Genomic DNA, 14,531 nt, shown 5'->3' on the forward strand with positions numbered 1-14,531 from the left:
CCTGTACCTTGTTACCGTTCGCGGAATACCGGGAGCCCGCCTACCGCCAGTGAGCAGGCACTGATTGGTCCAGATGCTGCAGGCATGCGCGTAGCTGCTGGGTACGTGGCACCATCTGGCAACGTCAAGGAGATCTGCGCATGCATTGGCTGTGCCTCATTGATTCTTGGGTCCTCGTGTCCCAGTGTTGCTAGAATTATTGGTTCCAGCAACACTGTCTTGTCCTATGACGTCATCACGCTTGTACTTGCGAGTTTGGCCTGTGGCGGCGATACCTGTACTTTGGTTCTTGCTCTTTTCTACGTTACAAGAGCTTTGTTGTCAGTATGAGTGGCGTTTTTGTAATCAGGAGCTGGTATTCTGTCGATACAAGTCAACTTCAATTTCTCCTCAGTGTCCCTTTAAAGCAAACTATAAGCCTTGACACAACCTCAGCTTCCACATGTCACCACTGGTGGCACAATTGCAGTGCCAGCTTATGCTTGCCTGCATTTTTTAATGTGACAGCATTGAATTTCGATTCAGAAGAGCCGGTGTCCTCACAAAAAAAGCTTGGGGCAGTGAAATTAATTCAGATAAGTCCAGTGCAAATTGCCTGCATAAAAATGGTCAAGCAACCTGGGTCTTGCTAGCCACACCGGTGGCTGTGTTTGAGACAGCCACCTACCGGGGCAGTGGCACTCCACTTGTGATGGAGTGGTCAAGCGAAGCACTATTGCCCCGGTACTGGTATAAGAACTCCCTGCGATCAATGAATCTGTGCAAGAGAACAAGTACTTGCACGGAGGGGCATCTCTGATGCTGTCACACTGTGTTCTTAAAAGGGCCGGTTAAGTGTCGTCCAAGTTTTTTATTCTTCTCTTCTCTCATTGCTGCGTGCAGACCAGCACATCCTGTTTGGCTGTGAGGAAGGCATCTACACACTCAACCTAAACGAGATTCACGACTCCTGCGTGGACCAGGTGAGTGCACGCCCTCTCTGGTCTCTCGTCTCCGTTAGCCCTGTAATGACTGCAGAGCGTGTGAACGTGAAATCGGGGACAGCACTCTCATTAGTAGAATGGAAAGTTGGGTGAGTTGGTATACGTTCATTTTGGGTGGAAAAACAGCGCGAAAAAGACGGAAGACAAAAATGAAGGAAACCACACGGACGAGCGTTGACTCACAACTATTTTTTATTCATAAAAAACAGACATTTAAAGTTAAAAAGTCACATGACCTGACGTCACCCGCGCACATGCCCAGAGTACAACAGTCTAAGAACTATATCATGAGTCAATAATAAAACCTAACAACGCGATTTCAGAACACTATGATTAACCGAAAAAGTACGAGACGGCCAGAAACAAAAAACAAAAGCACTAAAAAACAAAACAAAAATCAGGTGTTGTCAAGAATCATATTCGGAAAAGACGGGATGAATGCATCACTCAGCCTTCCTTATTGATGGTCAATAAAGAGGTCTCGTTTCTTGACAACACCTGATTTTTGTTTTGTTTTGTTTTTTAGTGCCTTTGTTTTTTGTTTCTGGCTGTCTCGTGTTTTTTTGGTTAATCACAGTGTTCTGAAATTCGCGTTGTAAGGTTTTAATCTTAACTCATAATATAGTTCTTAGACTGTTGTACTCTGGGCATGTGCGCGGGTGACGTCAGGTCATGTAACTTTTTTAACTGTAAATGTCTGTTTTTTCTGAATAAAAAAATAGTTGTGAGTCAGCGCTCGTCCGTGTGGTTTCCTTCATCTTTGTCTTCCGTCCCTTTTGCGCTGTTTTTCCACCCAAAATGGACAGCAGTCTCATTAGCCACGGCTAACTTCTCGGTGGTGAGCATGGTGCTCATGGTTTCTGGCTGCGTGGCTGAAATAGTTAAGCACTTAATGTTAGCATTGTTGCCTTGACGTCTCCTTGTTCACTGAGTGGCTCAAACAGCGATGCATGACCGACATTTTTGTTCTGACAAAGTACATCTTAGAAACCCACATATAATATGAGGTTCTTTTTCTCTAGATTTGAGCGATTAAAATTGCCACCTAGTATTATGTGTGGATGCGAACAATTTTCGGCCAAAGTCTGCAGTTGCAGTTTCGTTATTATTGAGGGCCATCAGCATCACACTTCGAGCAAGAGGAGGTGCTATCTAGTGGTGTTGTAGGTGGGTAGTTTCGTTTTCGATTCCATTTTGCTAAGCTGACCTGACCTCGCGATGCGCAGGACGATCGCACCTTCCATCAGTGGTTTCTCCACACAGCCCCATGTTTTCGTGAAGGCACAGCCTTAAGTTGTAACAAATTGTTTTTTTCTTTTGTACTCGATGGAGAGTTTTTGTCATCTTTGTCATGAATCTTGTAGTCATAAACTATACTATTCCTTAGCGACACGTCGATGGCACAAATACAAAAAAATTAAAAGTGACTACAGCTTCTCCACTACTCAACCTCCCCCCACCAGAAATTTTGACACCCGCCCTACCCCCTAAATGCAAATGTGCCTGAATGGGTGTAGAAAGGGAGTCAGCTGTCCTCTAGAGCACTCCCTCTTGTAAAAGGGTTTTTTTTTTACTTCTTTCAGTTTAGAGTGTAATGAATTCCTATGGAAACACCGGCCCCCTAGGGTATCGGAACCGCAAAAACAGTACTCGGCTGATTTTAAAAAGAAAGTAATCGTAGCTGCCAAAAGCATCGGTACCGTGTCAAGCGCTGCTACATGGTCTGATGAGGTAGGGAGAGCCTGCAGTTACTGCCACCCGACACGGGCCACTCCGGCCCTTGCTCTGCAGTTGTATCGTGAATGCTTGGGCCAGCATTCCCAAGGAGCTCACCGGTTGGGATTTCAAGAAATCCGGGATATCGAACGCATCCGATGGTAGACAAGACATGTTTCTATGGAGAAATATCTCTGTCAAGGACCTCTCGGAAGACAGTGTACCCAACGATGACAGTCACTATGACAGTCACTAGCTCAGACTGTGGACACTTCCGAAGCCTTTGCACCTGCGCGTATGCCGAAACCGGTCTGTGCATGCTTACAGTGCAGAACAGTATTAGGTACAAGCGTGCCATGAAGATCTGTGACAGGTATTTGGTGCCCACACTACATGCATCATATCCGATGCACTGGCACAGATAATCGCAAGGCATTCGACTTTTGTGACTTCCGGAATGTCTTCAAGCTGTCTGCCAAAAGAAAATGCACTCAGAATTTGGAATTTCTTTGACCTGCCAGTTGCCTGTCGTTGCCTGAAACTTCCGAGCTGTGAGCAACTTCGTTTTGTTATTCTGTTCGTGTCTGCAGATATTCCCCCGGAGAACATCGTGGATGTTTGTCATCAAGGATGTTCTCATGTCGTTATCAGGTGAGCCATTGTTATGTTCACGTTTGCCTGCAGAATCAAAAGCATCAGTCTGTGAAGCAGAGGCTTCAACTTTTTGCGTGTACAACTAATGCAGCGCAAGCGAACCCATTCATGATGGTTTCATGGTGGCTAGCACTTTGCTGACACCGTGGTGCATCACTGATTTGGAAAATTTCTTCCGTTGGGACTGCCAGACTTTGTTGTGGCTGGCTAAACGTGTTATTTAATGGCCGACTGAAGGATATTTTGTAGCAGCCGTAGCTATAAATGGACGGTGCAAACAAACAACTCTATTCAACATGCTTACTCTGCCACTGTTTTACTGATGTGCCCTGTGTCTGATCTGTCAGCTGGGTGATACCGGCACAGCTTATCTTACAGGCTTTAATGTGCTGCCTTTGGGACCAAATGTAGATGGTTATCAAATTACCAAAACTAACACTGCGGCCATTGTGATTTTATAGGCCTCCTATTGAGTCAGCTGTGTTGCATTGTGAGAGCAATATTTGCCCATCTTTTATGCCCATGAAAATTTTAGACTTGATGAAAAGACTTGCTGCGACCTGATTTATGTCTGGGCACATTTTTTCTAGAAAAAAAAAATCGGGCCCGTGCTGTATCTCATAAAAATGTTAGGGACAGCGTTCGTTACTCTTTCACAGATATTGCGAATGATTTTCTCCTTTCTTATTTGCATGATTTCATTTATGAACGGAGAATCATTTTGTGTAGGAGAACATGTTTCAAAAGCAATGCAGAAATAACGAGTCGCACCTGGGAAGACTGGTGCATCCAAGTGCTGTGTTGTCCTTGTGTTTTTTTTTTGTCACCAGTTTTGTTCCAACAGGTCCAGGCATCAGTGTTAGTAGGAGAGCATGTTTAAAAAATGCCTTTGAACTGCTTTTCATGATCAGTTTTTGTAAGGTTTGCTGCTCTGCGCAAAACAGCTGTCAAACTTGTGCGTGAAGCTGAATTCAAGGCTAGGCTTCTGAGCTAGGGTATTATGGGTTTGATATAGGAACATTACCTGGTGTATTTATTGCTTTTTCATGGAAAAGGAGACATTCAGTGCTGTGGTGTTGACTAGTTAACTAGCTCTAAAACTAGCTTGCCTCTCACCACTGAACTGTGTTAAAATCTTGCATGGTTGGAAAAAATAATTTTTATTAGTACCTGAAATTCATATGATCAGAAGAGCTAACAAAATCCTACTCTGAGGCATGGGAAGTGCATTTGCACAAATCTCTCTATGGCTGACGGGATTCATTTATGTTCACGCACCACCGCTCTATGCTCGCGGTGCATATATGTGACTGGCAGTTACGGCATTGGCATTGTGAGGGCAGCACTCGAGGAAAAGTTGGGTAGAGTCCTGGCTCCTACATTTGCATCATTCGGAAATGTGTGAATATGTTTGGAGCACCCAAAATTATGTACTTTTATTGTTTGTGTCTCCATGCATGTGCCATTGTACTATAAGAAGTGAATGAGTGTTCCACAGTTTTCCCGTAGTAAAAATATGCTTGTAATGTTCACTATCTTGTGCATTTCCTCAAATGTCCAATTTTTAATAAAACCCAGTGCAACCTGACCATCAATAATTTAATTCATCAAGTCATTTAGTCAGTCAGCCTTTCGTTTTCTTAGTCACGCTTGTTCTGACTTCATCTGTTCGTTTGTTCACTCCCTGATCTAATTCACCTTCACGCATTTGCACGTTGTTTCTTTTGCCCTGTGGCTGTTTCTGTGGTGTTGCACTGAACCCATCCGACCACCCCATCCCCTGTGCAGGCAAGAACCAGCAGTTGTACAGGCACGACCTGGCTGCCCTCCACGCCAGGGCGGGGCAGCGGTTTGGCCTGCCCGTGGGACGGCTGCCCGAGCGGCTGGTGCCCCGGCGGTACGCGGCCACTTCCAAGGTGAGGGGGGGGACACCAGTGACCGTTAGGCAAGCGCCGTTGCATGGGCGCCACATGTTGCAGGTTTATTGGGGTGAACAGCGTGAACAGAAACAGTGTACATAGAAGGTGTACCTGGACAACCACTGTTCTTTCAACGGTACTTACTCAAGTGCATCTTTCTTCTTTGCCATTCCTGTTTGAACTTGACCCATTCCTGTTTGAACTTATCCCATTCCTGTTTGCACTTGTCCCATTCCTGTTTGAACTTGTCCTGTTTACACTTATCCCGTTCCTGTTTGCACTTGTCCCATTCCTGTTTGAACTTGTCCTGTTCACACTTATCCCGTTCCTGTGTGCACTCGTCCCATTCCTGTTTGAACTTGTCCTGTTCACACTTATCCCGTTCCTGTTTGCACTTGTCCCATTCCTGTTTGAACTTGTCCTGTTCACACTTATCCCGTTCCTGTGTGCACTCGTCCCATTCCTGTTTGAACTTGTCCTGTTTACACTTATCCCGTTCCTGTTTGCACTTGTCCCATTTCTGTTTGAACTTGTCCTGTTCACACTTATCCCGTTCCTGTGTGCACTCGTCCCATTCCTGTTTGAACTTGTCCTGTTCACACTTATCCCGTTCCTGTGTGCACTCGTCCCATTCCTGTTTGAACTTGTCCTGTTCACACTTATCCCGTTCCTGTTTGCACTTGTCCCATTCCTGTTTGAACTTGTCCTGTTTACACTTCTCCTTTTCATGTTTGTGCTGTTCACCAGTGCCGTACGATCTTGCCGGAACTTCTGTCTGTTTTAGGTTCAATTGGAGCCTGAAGCTTGGTTTCCAGTGAAATACAGGACAGTCCAGAAATGTTCACTGTCCCGAGCACTTTATTAATGATTATTTTTTTTCCGATTGCCGGGCCAGCTCCAATGCAGTGCTGCACTTGCCGACCTAATGGCTACACAGCCGCTTTCAAAGAAGCAGTATGTGTTATGGTACAGAAGATGTAGACATTGTTTTCGTGGCAACGCATGCAGCCACCTGTCAGGGGCTGACGTGCGCATTCGGCACTTAGTCCCTGCCTCACTGGCAGCCACTTGCGATATCGCTTGCTGGTTGTCCGGTGTGCAATGTGTTGAAACCAAGCAAACAGCTGGAGAAAGGGTTTGTTGTGCAGCACTGGTGCTGACACGTGAAAAACATGCAAGAAAAAAAAGAATAAGCCTTGAAGTGTTTGACTACATGCGGATAATTTTCAAGAAGAGGAGTCGAGAGGCTCACGAAGTGGTCGTCAAAGCCTTCTTCATTGAAAAGAAGGGTTAATTTGTTCAGAAAAGTGAGCATGTTTTGTTGCAGTCTGTGCTGGCTTCACCTTATGTGATTGATACCAAAAGTGGAATGTGGGCATGGGTCCTTACTCACGACCGGCCTGCATGCGCTTGCGGGGCGTACTGGTTTTTACTTCTGGCGGTGTTTGTTTTTTTTTGTTTAGGGTTCCTTACTTCCCATATGTGCATGCTTTGTGAATAAAGTAATACAGTCAAACCCGGATATATCGAACCCGCATATTTCGAATTATTGGCTATATCGAACACACAGATTACCCCCTTGAAAATACTATGTAAAAGCATAGGACAGTTGCGTTGTATATCGAATTCCATTTTCGCCGGACATTGGATATATTGAACGCCGCACCGCGCCCCTGGAAGGTGCACTTTCCCCAAAGACATTCCTGACCGGTCCTCAGCCGCCTCAGCAGAGAGTCAGTGTCAGTCAGTGTCAGCAGGCACAGGGCCTTTTTTTTTTTTTTTTGTTCCCTCGTTTTTGCACCCCACCGGCGCGAGCTTTCCCACTCCTCCCGTACCGCCGGCGTGCGCTTGGGCAAGGTCATTGGAGCTCAGCGGAGAGAGTGCGCGGCATGGAGACGCGCGGCGACATTTCCAAGCCACGCCTCCTGGGGAAAGGAAGAGGGAGAAAACAGTCGCTCGCGGGTTTGGGGAGAAGAGAGAGAAAAAAAAAAAACGAAGCCCAGAGCGCCGATCTTTCTCCGTGCACTTTCTTTTCCCTCTGTCATTCCTTCGCAGCCGCGTTGACTACCGCTCGCATAGGCTTCGCTCGGACTGCTCCATCTGCGCCTTGCGTGTTTTTCTTGTGTGTGCCTGTGCCGATTCTAGCGACGACGAGGACAACTGTGTTGTCGAAGAAACGCGTCCGTGCACAGCCACTGAACTCAGCGTTCAGCCTGATTAGGCGCTGCTGCGGCGAAATGGAAGGCAGGCTCTCGCACCTGGACAGTCTCGAGAAGATCGAGACCAGTGTTTTGAACTTCGTTTCCCAGAGGAAAAAGCAGCCCAAAATTACTAGTGATTTTTTTTCTGCGAAATAAACCGCTTTGACATTGCGTGCCCTTACTGTGTGATTCGCGGCTGTTCCAAACGGTAAGCCACAATTTGTTATGATCGTGAGTGCAGTTTTAGCCTATACAGTGAACTCTCACTTGAGTGAACTTCAAGGGACCGAAGGAAATAGTTCACTTAACTGAAAGTTCACTAAACTGAATATTCACTAGACTAACATAAGACATGGCATCCATAGTGTCAAAAGTGTGAAATGGAATTTATACATAACTTATACAAGGTGCATAGCAGTTAAAACGCTGCCTTTCTCACTTTGAAAAAAAATCAGTAATCTTCTTCTGCACTTGTACATTTAAAGCACAAGAAGTTACAAAACTATCGAAAGAGTCAATGTTTTTGTAAACTTCTTCTGGCACAGCTTGCTGTTTGAGACACAAAGTCTCTGAACTTTCCGATGCACCCTACAACCTCAGCTAGAGTTATATAGGGCTTGAAACTGGCTCTGCAGTTGCCTCCTCTTCATCGCACTCATCTTCCTCTGGACGAACACTGGAAACAATCTCCAGTTCAGTCTGTCCAGCACAGGTAATCAGTGCACTGTCACACAGTGCATAGTCTTCAAACGAAGTACTATTGCTATCGACCTCCAGCTGATGACAGATCTCTGTCATGAGGGCGGGCATCGGTTGCGCCTGCAGTGGAGGGCTCAAAACTTCGCTGAACTGATCGGAAAAATAAGCCGGGGTCCTCTGAGTGAGTTCGTTAAACTGAAACATTCACTATTCCGAAATTCGTTTAAGTGAAACATTTGCGCATAGAATCTATAAGAAAACTGCCGGGGATTTTTAAAAAGTTCATTATTCTGAAATATTTGATAAACTGGAGTTCGTACAACTGAGAGTTTACTGTATCTGTATATCGAATTTTCGCTATATTGAACTATTTTCCGATCCCCTTCGAATTCGATATATCCGGGTTCGACTGTAGTTGATCATCAGTGCCATGTTGTCTTGCCCTTTCGTCGTCGTCTGTTGTCTTTTGAGCCCTTGCAACAATGTCAGGTTTGCTGTGTTTTGTGTTCAACTTGAGTTGTGGGGATTGGAAGTTGTCACTTTAGAAATGGGAAGAAAAGTTTGTATTCCTACCTCTGGAGGTGGCCACTTACTCAGGTTCTGTGATAAGCAGGGTGATGATGTTACCCTCACTGCATTCCTTGACGTCAAAACAAACCAGTGGCTTGTACTTCAGCGAGTTACCTGCAGAAAAGTTTCTTACAATCCGCCTTTTTCACGACGCGACTGCGCATGCGCCCATCCCCTGGCGGCGGTGTCGCGAAACATACTGGAAGTATGTTTCGGCTTCCTACGCGGCTTCCACAAACCGGCTTCCTACGCGGCAGGGTGCTTTGCTGCAGCCTTTGGACGCTCAGCACGACGCATTTGGCGATGCCTATGACATGTGTTGCATACGGCTGCAATGCCCAATATGTAAAGGGAAGCAAAGTCGATTTTTTTCGCTTTCCGAACTCTTCCCGGGACCGCCTTCGACGCGAAGCGTGGATAAAAGCAGTTCGCCGGCTCGATGGTCGTGGCCGCCCTTGGGCACCGTCAAGAACATCAAAACTAAGCAGGAATCACTTTGTGAGAGGTACGGACGAGGTACCGCGGTTAAATGCGGGTGCAGTCTATCACGAAATCTTTTATTCGTGGGCAGGAAGGCCTCGGCACCGCGGCACCCAGACTTCCGGTCGCTGATCTCAAGATCGCGGTTTCGATGCACACCACAACAGCCGCATTTCAGTGTAGGCGAAATACAAAAGTGCTGTGTATGTCAATACACGTGAAATAAGTCCAAGTCGCATATAATAATACGGAGCCCTCCACTGAAGCGTTCCACACAGCCCATGTGTCAGACGTTCAAGTCCACGTATAATACCATGGCGTGCGCTCATCGCAGGCAACTGTTTTTCAAGAAACAAGCAAAGGTGCACTGCGGCGGTAGCCTCACACGCTTCCAGTTCGTCGCCAAAAATGGATTTAGGCTTGTATCCGGTAGGGCAAAAAGTGAATCGGGTATATTTAAGTTATCTCCAAACGTTTTGCAGCACGCACATCCGTACGGATCCCTACAGACGGGCGGATGGTGGAACTGAAGAAAAAATAGAGGACACTCGAGGCAAAAATGTGACCATTTCATCTGTTCTTACATTAAAACACTGCAAACTGGAATCGCACGCCAGCAAGCACATACGAGTTTGCACTTTCAATATCGCGACTGTATGCAGATCGGCCTCCATGCAACTAAGCTGCGGCACGTTTTGATAAAGCTAAACAGCACTACCACATATAAATGGGAAATGATCGGGGATATTTCATTGAACATTACGTTCCGAATGTAGCCTTCATTTCTGAAGCGGCGGCCCTTGCTTAGCTGGCTATCGTATCGCATGCCGTATGATCGGAGATACTGAAGAATTTGCTCTTCGGTGGGCACAGCAGCCTGCCTCGGACTTCGCCCCCAGCCATCATTCAGCCATAGAAATTCTCCAGATACCAGGTGCTGCCCAGGACACGCCATCGTCGACAGATTCCAACAAAACGTGGTCCGCAGCGGCACTCAGTCCGGCCGGGTTGGGCGCGCAGTACCCTTCCAGTGAGCTTCCAGCGCTGTACGCGAGGTGGCAGCACAGGAAAATTAAAAAGGCTGATTTCTCTTCAGGGTCTTGCATAACATATTATATTAGTGCACAAGTACTAGTTCTACATGAAATTAAATGGTAGATTTGGAATCAGCATGTAAAAACACGTGTTCCCTGGAAATTTTGTAGTTGTCGCTCTGATATTAAAATATTTTTTTTCTTGGACCAACTTCCCCTCTTAAACCCTAAATACTAGTATAGCGCCTGGCGATGCTATAAAGCGCAGGCGCTGAGATCGGCGTTCCGGCGATAGAGGAAATTAAAGACGGACAGCGCATGCTCGGAGCGCACGCCCGGCACGGGCTGTTCGGAACTGGAAGCCTGCCACGCTGGTCATCTTGCTCTGGTGCTCCGCTGCGACCCCGCAAATCTTCAACACCAGTAACTTTTCCACTGCCCACTCCTGCCTAAGCCTAATCTGGCAGCACCTTGTAAACAAATACTAAATAAATAAGTTTAGGGGCTAGTGGTAAACCGTAGTAGCCACAGCCGTATTTTAAAGGTAACGAGTAATTCCCAAGTGTGTCGCATGCCGTTCACACCCCTTCAAGCACGCCCAACAAAGGGTGTACAAGTGTGACACCTACTACGCCTACCTCCTCTTGCAGGTGGCAGACACCAAGGGCTGTGTGCGGTGCTGTGTGGGGCGGAATCCCTACAATGGCTACAAGTACCTGTGTGGGGCCTCCCCCCAGGGGGTCTTCCTCATGCAGTGGTACAACCCCCTGGCCAAGTTCATGCTGCTCAAGGTAATCACTACTACTACTACTACTACTACTACTTCTTGTTTCTCGCACCCTTGTTTCTCGCACGCGAATTCAGTATTCAATGCATGTCCCGAGTAAACATGATAGAACACACGAGATGTAAAGGCCTTTCAATATCCAATATCCACACTCAATATCCGCAGCGCTGGCGATGTCTCACACTAACGGCAGCAATCTGCTTTGGGTGCACGGAAAGTTTGGCATTGCTGTAGCGCATGAAAAAGGCTTTCCTCGGTATTGTATCCCTATTCAATGACCTCTTGAGTAACATCAAACTTGCTTCCAGGCAATTTCCTGACAGTTTCACGCCTAAGGTGATGACATATTTAAATGCCGAGAGCAACCACTGACATTCAGAAGACATGACATATCACGTGGTTGGGTGACTTCGAGAAGTTTTGTTTTTAAGACAAGGACTCTGTAGTTTGCAGCTAACGCGGTGATGGCCTGGTGGGGCTCTGTGCGTATCTTTGCATCAACCTCATTTGATGCTATCTTTTGTGGCTGTCTTGGAAAGGAACGGGTGCATGAAACTTTCCTGCAATAACGTTAGGCAGTAGCAAGTGCCATCCAGCGTTAAGGCTTAAAGGCGGCCTTCCTTTGAAGACGAGCCACAGGAAAGCAATTTATTTTGGGATACTTTTCTTCATAGACTTCTAGCCAACTTTCACTGCACTGCAGCCTTGTTCCGAGCATTACATTCATATGCATCTTTTTTTACCCTGTTTCGAGCAATCACATTACATTTGAGTAAATATGGTGAGTCTCGGGATGTGCCTGTTTCTATTTTATGTGGCACCATGCAAACTCACTGTCGCGCATTTCTTTCCACCACCTTGATGCTGTCTGTTGCCAGGTTTAGCATTTTTCTTTTCAACCAGCTTGTTTCCAATGCCTGTTGTTTTTTCCTTTTCTTTGCAGCACTTTGAGTGCATGGTTCCAGCGCGGCTCAGCGTGTTTGAGATGATCATCACACCGGACCTGGACTACCCCATCCTGTGTGTTGGCGTCCGGAAAGGGTGAGTGCCTGTGACACCCGTCCGTCCGTCTGTCCAGCCAAGCAGACAGGCGTGCAAGCAAGCCACGTGCACTCCACGACCTCACTTACATGGGAAAAAATGCTCTGGGCTGCTCGAGCAGGGTCAGCAGCGGCAGCTCCAAACTTGCTGATACTCAAGTACACTTCTAAAGCTGCACTGAAATTCCGCGTTAGGGAGTACCGTAATCGTCGGTGAATTTCTTGCTTTATATATATCAAAAACAGTTGACCATAAAACATGTACATTGAATTCCCAACATCAAGCCACACCGGCTCTGATGGCAGATGGCAGGTTTTGCCTCACTACTGAAGTAACTGGCGTCAATGAGGCAAGTGCTCAAGTAAGGACTGGAGGGTTAGTAGCTAGGCTTTCGACACGTGTTCATGCCTCTCACACCTGTTGACAGTGTCCTGAACGCAGTAGCATGGACAGTTCTTAGTCTTGCGTTAACAGCGCTCGTCAGCTGTTACAGAGGTGGTGGAAATGGTGGTAGTTATTTTCTCTCTGGTGCACCATTTTTCACATAGCACGGCTGTAATGCAGGGAAGTTGCTCTGTCCCGCGCTCGTTTTTCTGCAATCTTTTGGATTCACCCCCGCAGCTTTCGCAATGATGCTAAAACTTCAGAAAAGGTTTCTGTTTTTCCATTAATGGTTGCCTGAGTTGACGCCTGTTCACTGAGTAAACTGCATTGCTCTTGCATGCATTTATGAGGAACTCTTATATATTATGAATTCTGGCTATATCTAATCGCTGCTGTGGTAGCTCAGTGGTTATGGTGCTTGGCTGCTGACCCGAAAGACACACGTTTGATCCTGGCCAAGGCAGTCGCATTTTGATGGTAGCAAAATGTCAGAGTCCTGTGCGCTGTGCAATGTCAGTGCATGTTGAAGAACTCCAGGTGGTCAGAACGATCCAGAGCCCTCCACTACGACGTCCCTCATAGCCTGAGCTGCTTCAGGACATTAAACCCCTGAAACTGAGTTCTAATCTTGTGAATATTTTTTGCTCTTAAATTGACAAAGAAGTGTTCAGCACAGTTAGACGCAAGCATAAAAAAACTGCTAGGGAATCATACCAATATTTTTGGACACCATGCTTTGATATCTGGAGAAAAGTTGGTGGTGTTTTTGAGAATTAAATTAACGTGTTGCATTCGCCTTTGGCTGCAACGGAATCCAGCATTTCGGAGTTGATCTGCCTTCTGCTGGACAGATCATCAAGCCAAGGGGCATGCCGCGGTAGTTTTTATGGGGCTCTAAGCCTACACCACTGCAGCCTGTTGTCTCTGTCTATTTTCAGTTGCACAGCATATTGGAACTGAGATATGCGAGTGGTTATCAGTAGGCCATGCGATGCACCACCCTTTCGATGTAATCCTCCTACACTCTGAACAGAAAGGTGTAAAATGGGAGTGCATTAGAGGGGAGTGCATTACTCCCATGTAGGTGTATTTGTTTACAGAGTGTGCTGAGAATACTTGCTCTCAGTTGCAGTGACCAGACACAGGGAAAAATTCATTGTTGGCATTGCATTTCTTTAGCTCATTTGACTGCCTGTGCCCCTACAGCAGTGCCTGACAGCCTGCATATTTTTTTTTTATTTTTTTTGTGCTTGCCCCAGATATGATGGCTCCCAGCTGAAGTTGGACACCATCGACCTGAACTCGTCGGCATGCTGGTTCGGCTACGACGAGGACGAGGACTCAGATGGCTTCGAGACGATGGTGCCCCGTCATGAGCTGCTGCACGCGGTGCACGTGACGCAGATCGAGAGGGACACCGTGCTCGTCTGCTACGACAGTGGGTGTCTTCACTTGCTCACTGGTTGACAGTCTGAAAGAACAGAAAGGAGTTGTAGTGCAAACTGAATAGACGTGAGGAAGAACCCGTGAATGTAGTCTTTTTTTTTTTCTGCCGTTTGTCACATTTGCACCCCAGATCCTTCACAAGCAGGATTCTTAATGACGAGCAGCCAGACTGCCATTGAACTTTCACTGTTCACTGAGAAGCTCGTTGGGGCAGCAGAAAGCTTTGTGGCATTCCACTGCACTTGCTATAGTAGGAGACAACTTAAGAAAACAGCAGTTCCTAACACTGGGCCGCGCTCCACGGCGTCCTGTATTATTCTGCTAGCCACTCAAGACAGTAAACCAAATCAGCTTTTTAATGTTCCAGTTTATTAAACAAGCTAGGCATAAAACCACTTGACCTTATAATTTTTTTCTTGTGATTAGCTGCTTGTTTCGGTAACAAGTAAAGTTTTCACATCGGACTATTTTTTTGTCATGAAGGAATCCTGTCCTGTAGTCCTGAATATGGGCGGAGCTTCACTGCAGACTTGAGTTGTATCTGACAATAGAGCCGAATGTCGGGAAGCACACATCAGTGTCACTTAGGAGTTGAGGCCTTGTCGGTTTTTTTTGTT

The 14,531-nt window shown here is 46.5% G+C and overlaps 1 protein-coding gene across 14 annotated transcripts in view; it reads left to right on the forward strand.

Moving 5' to 3' along the window:
* Positions 1–14,531, forward strand: part of hppy (MAP4K3-like protein hppy) — a 180,378-nt gene that overhangs the window by 143,634 nt on the left and 22,213 nt on the right. For all 14 annotated transcript variants that reach the window (XM_089558648.1, XM_089558649.1, XM_089558651.1 and 11 more), the window contains 6 exons: positions 883–962; positions 3,290–3,350; positions 5,142–5,269; positions 10,907–11,047; positions 11,987–12,084; positions 13,728–13,906. In XM_089558648.1, coding sequence (XP_089414774.1) covers positions 883–962; positions 3,290–3,350; positions 5,142–5,269; positions 10,907–11,047; positions 11,987–12,084; positions 13,728–13,906 — 687 coding nt within the window. The remainder of the gene's footprint in view (positions 1–882; positions 963–3,289; positions 3,351–5,141; positions 5,270–10,906; positions 11,048–11,986; positions 12,085–13,727; positions 13,907–14,531) is intronic.

Source organism: Amblyomma mixtum, chromosome 8 (genome assembly GCF_055824585.1).
Source record: "Amblyomma mixtum isolate Tamu chromosome 8, ASM5582458v1, whole genome shotgun sequence".
Lineage (NCBI taxonomy): Eukaryota > Metazoa > Arthropoda > Arachnida > Ixodida > Ixodidae > Amblyomma > Amblyomma mixtum.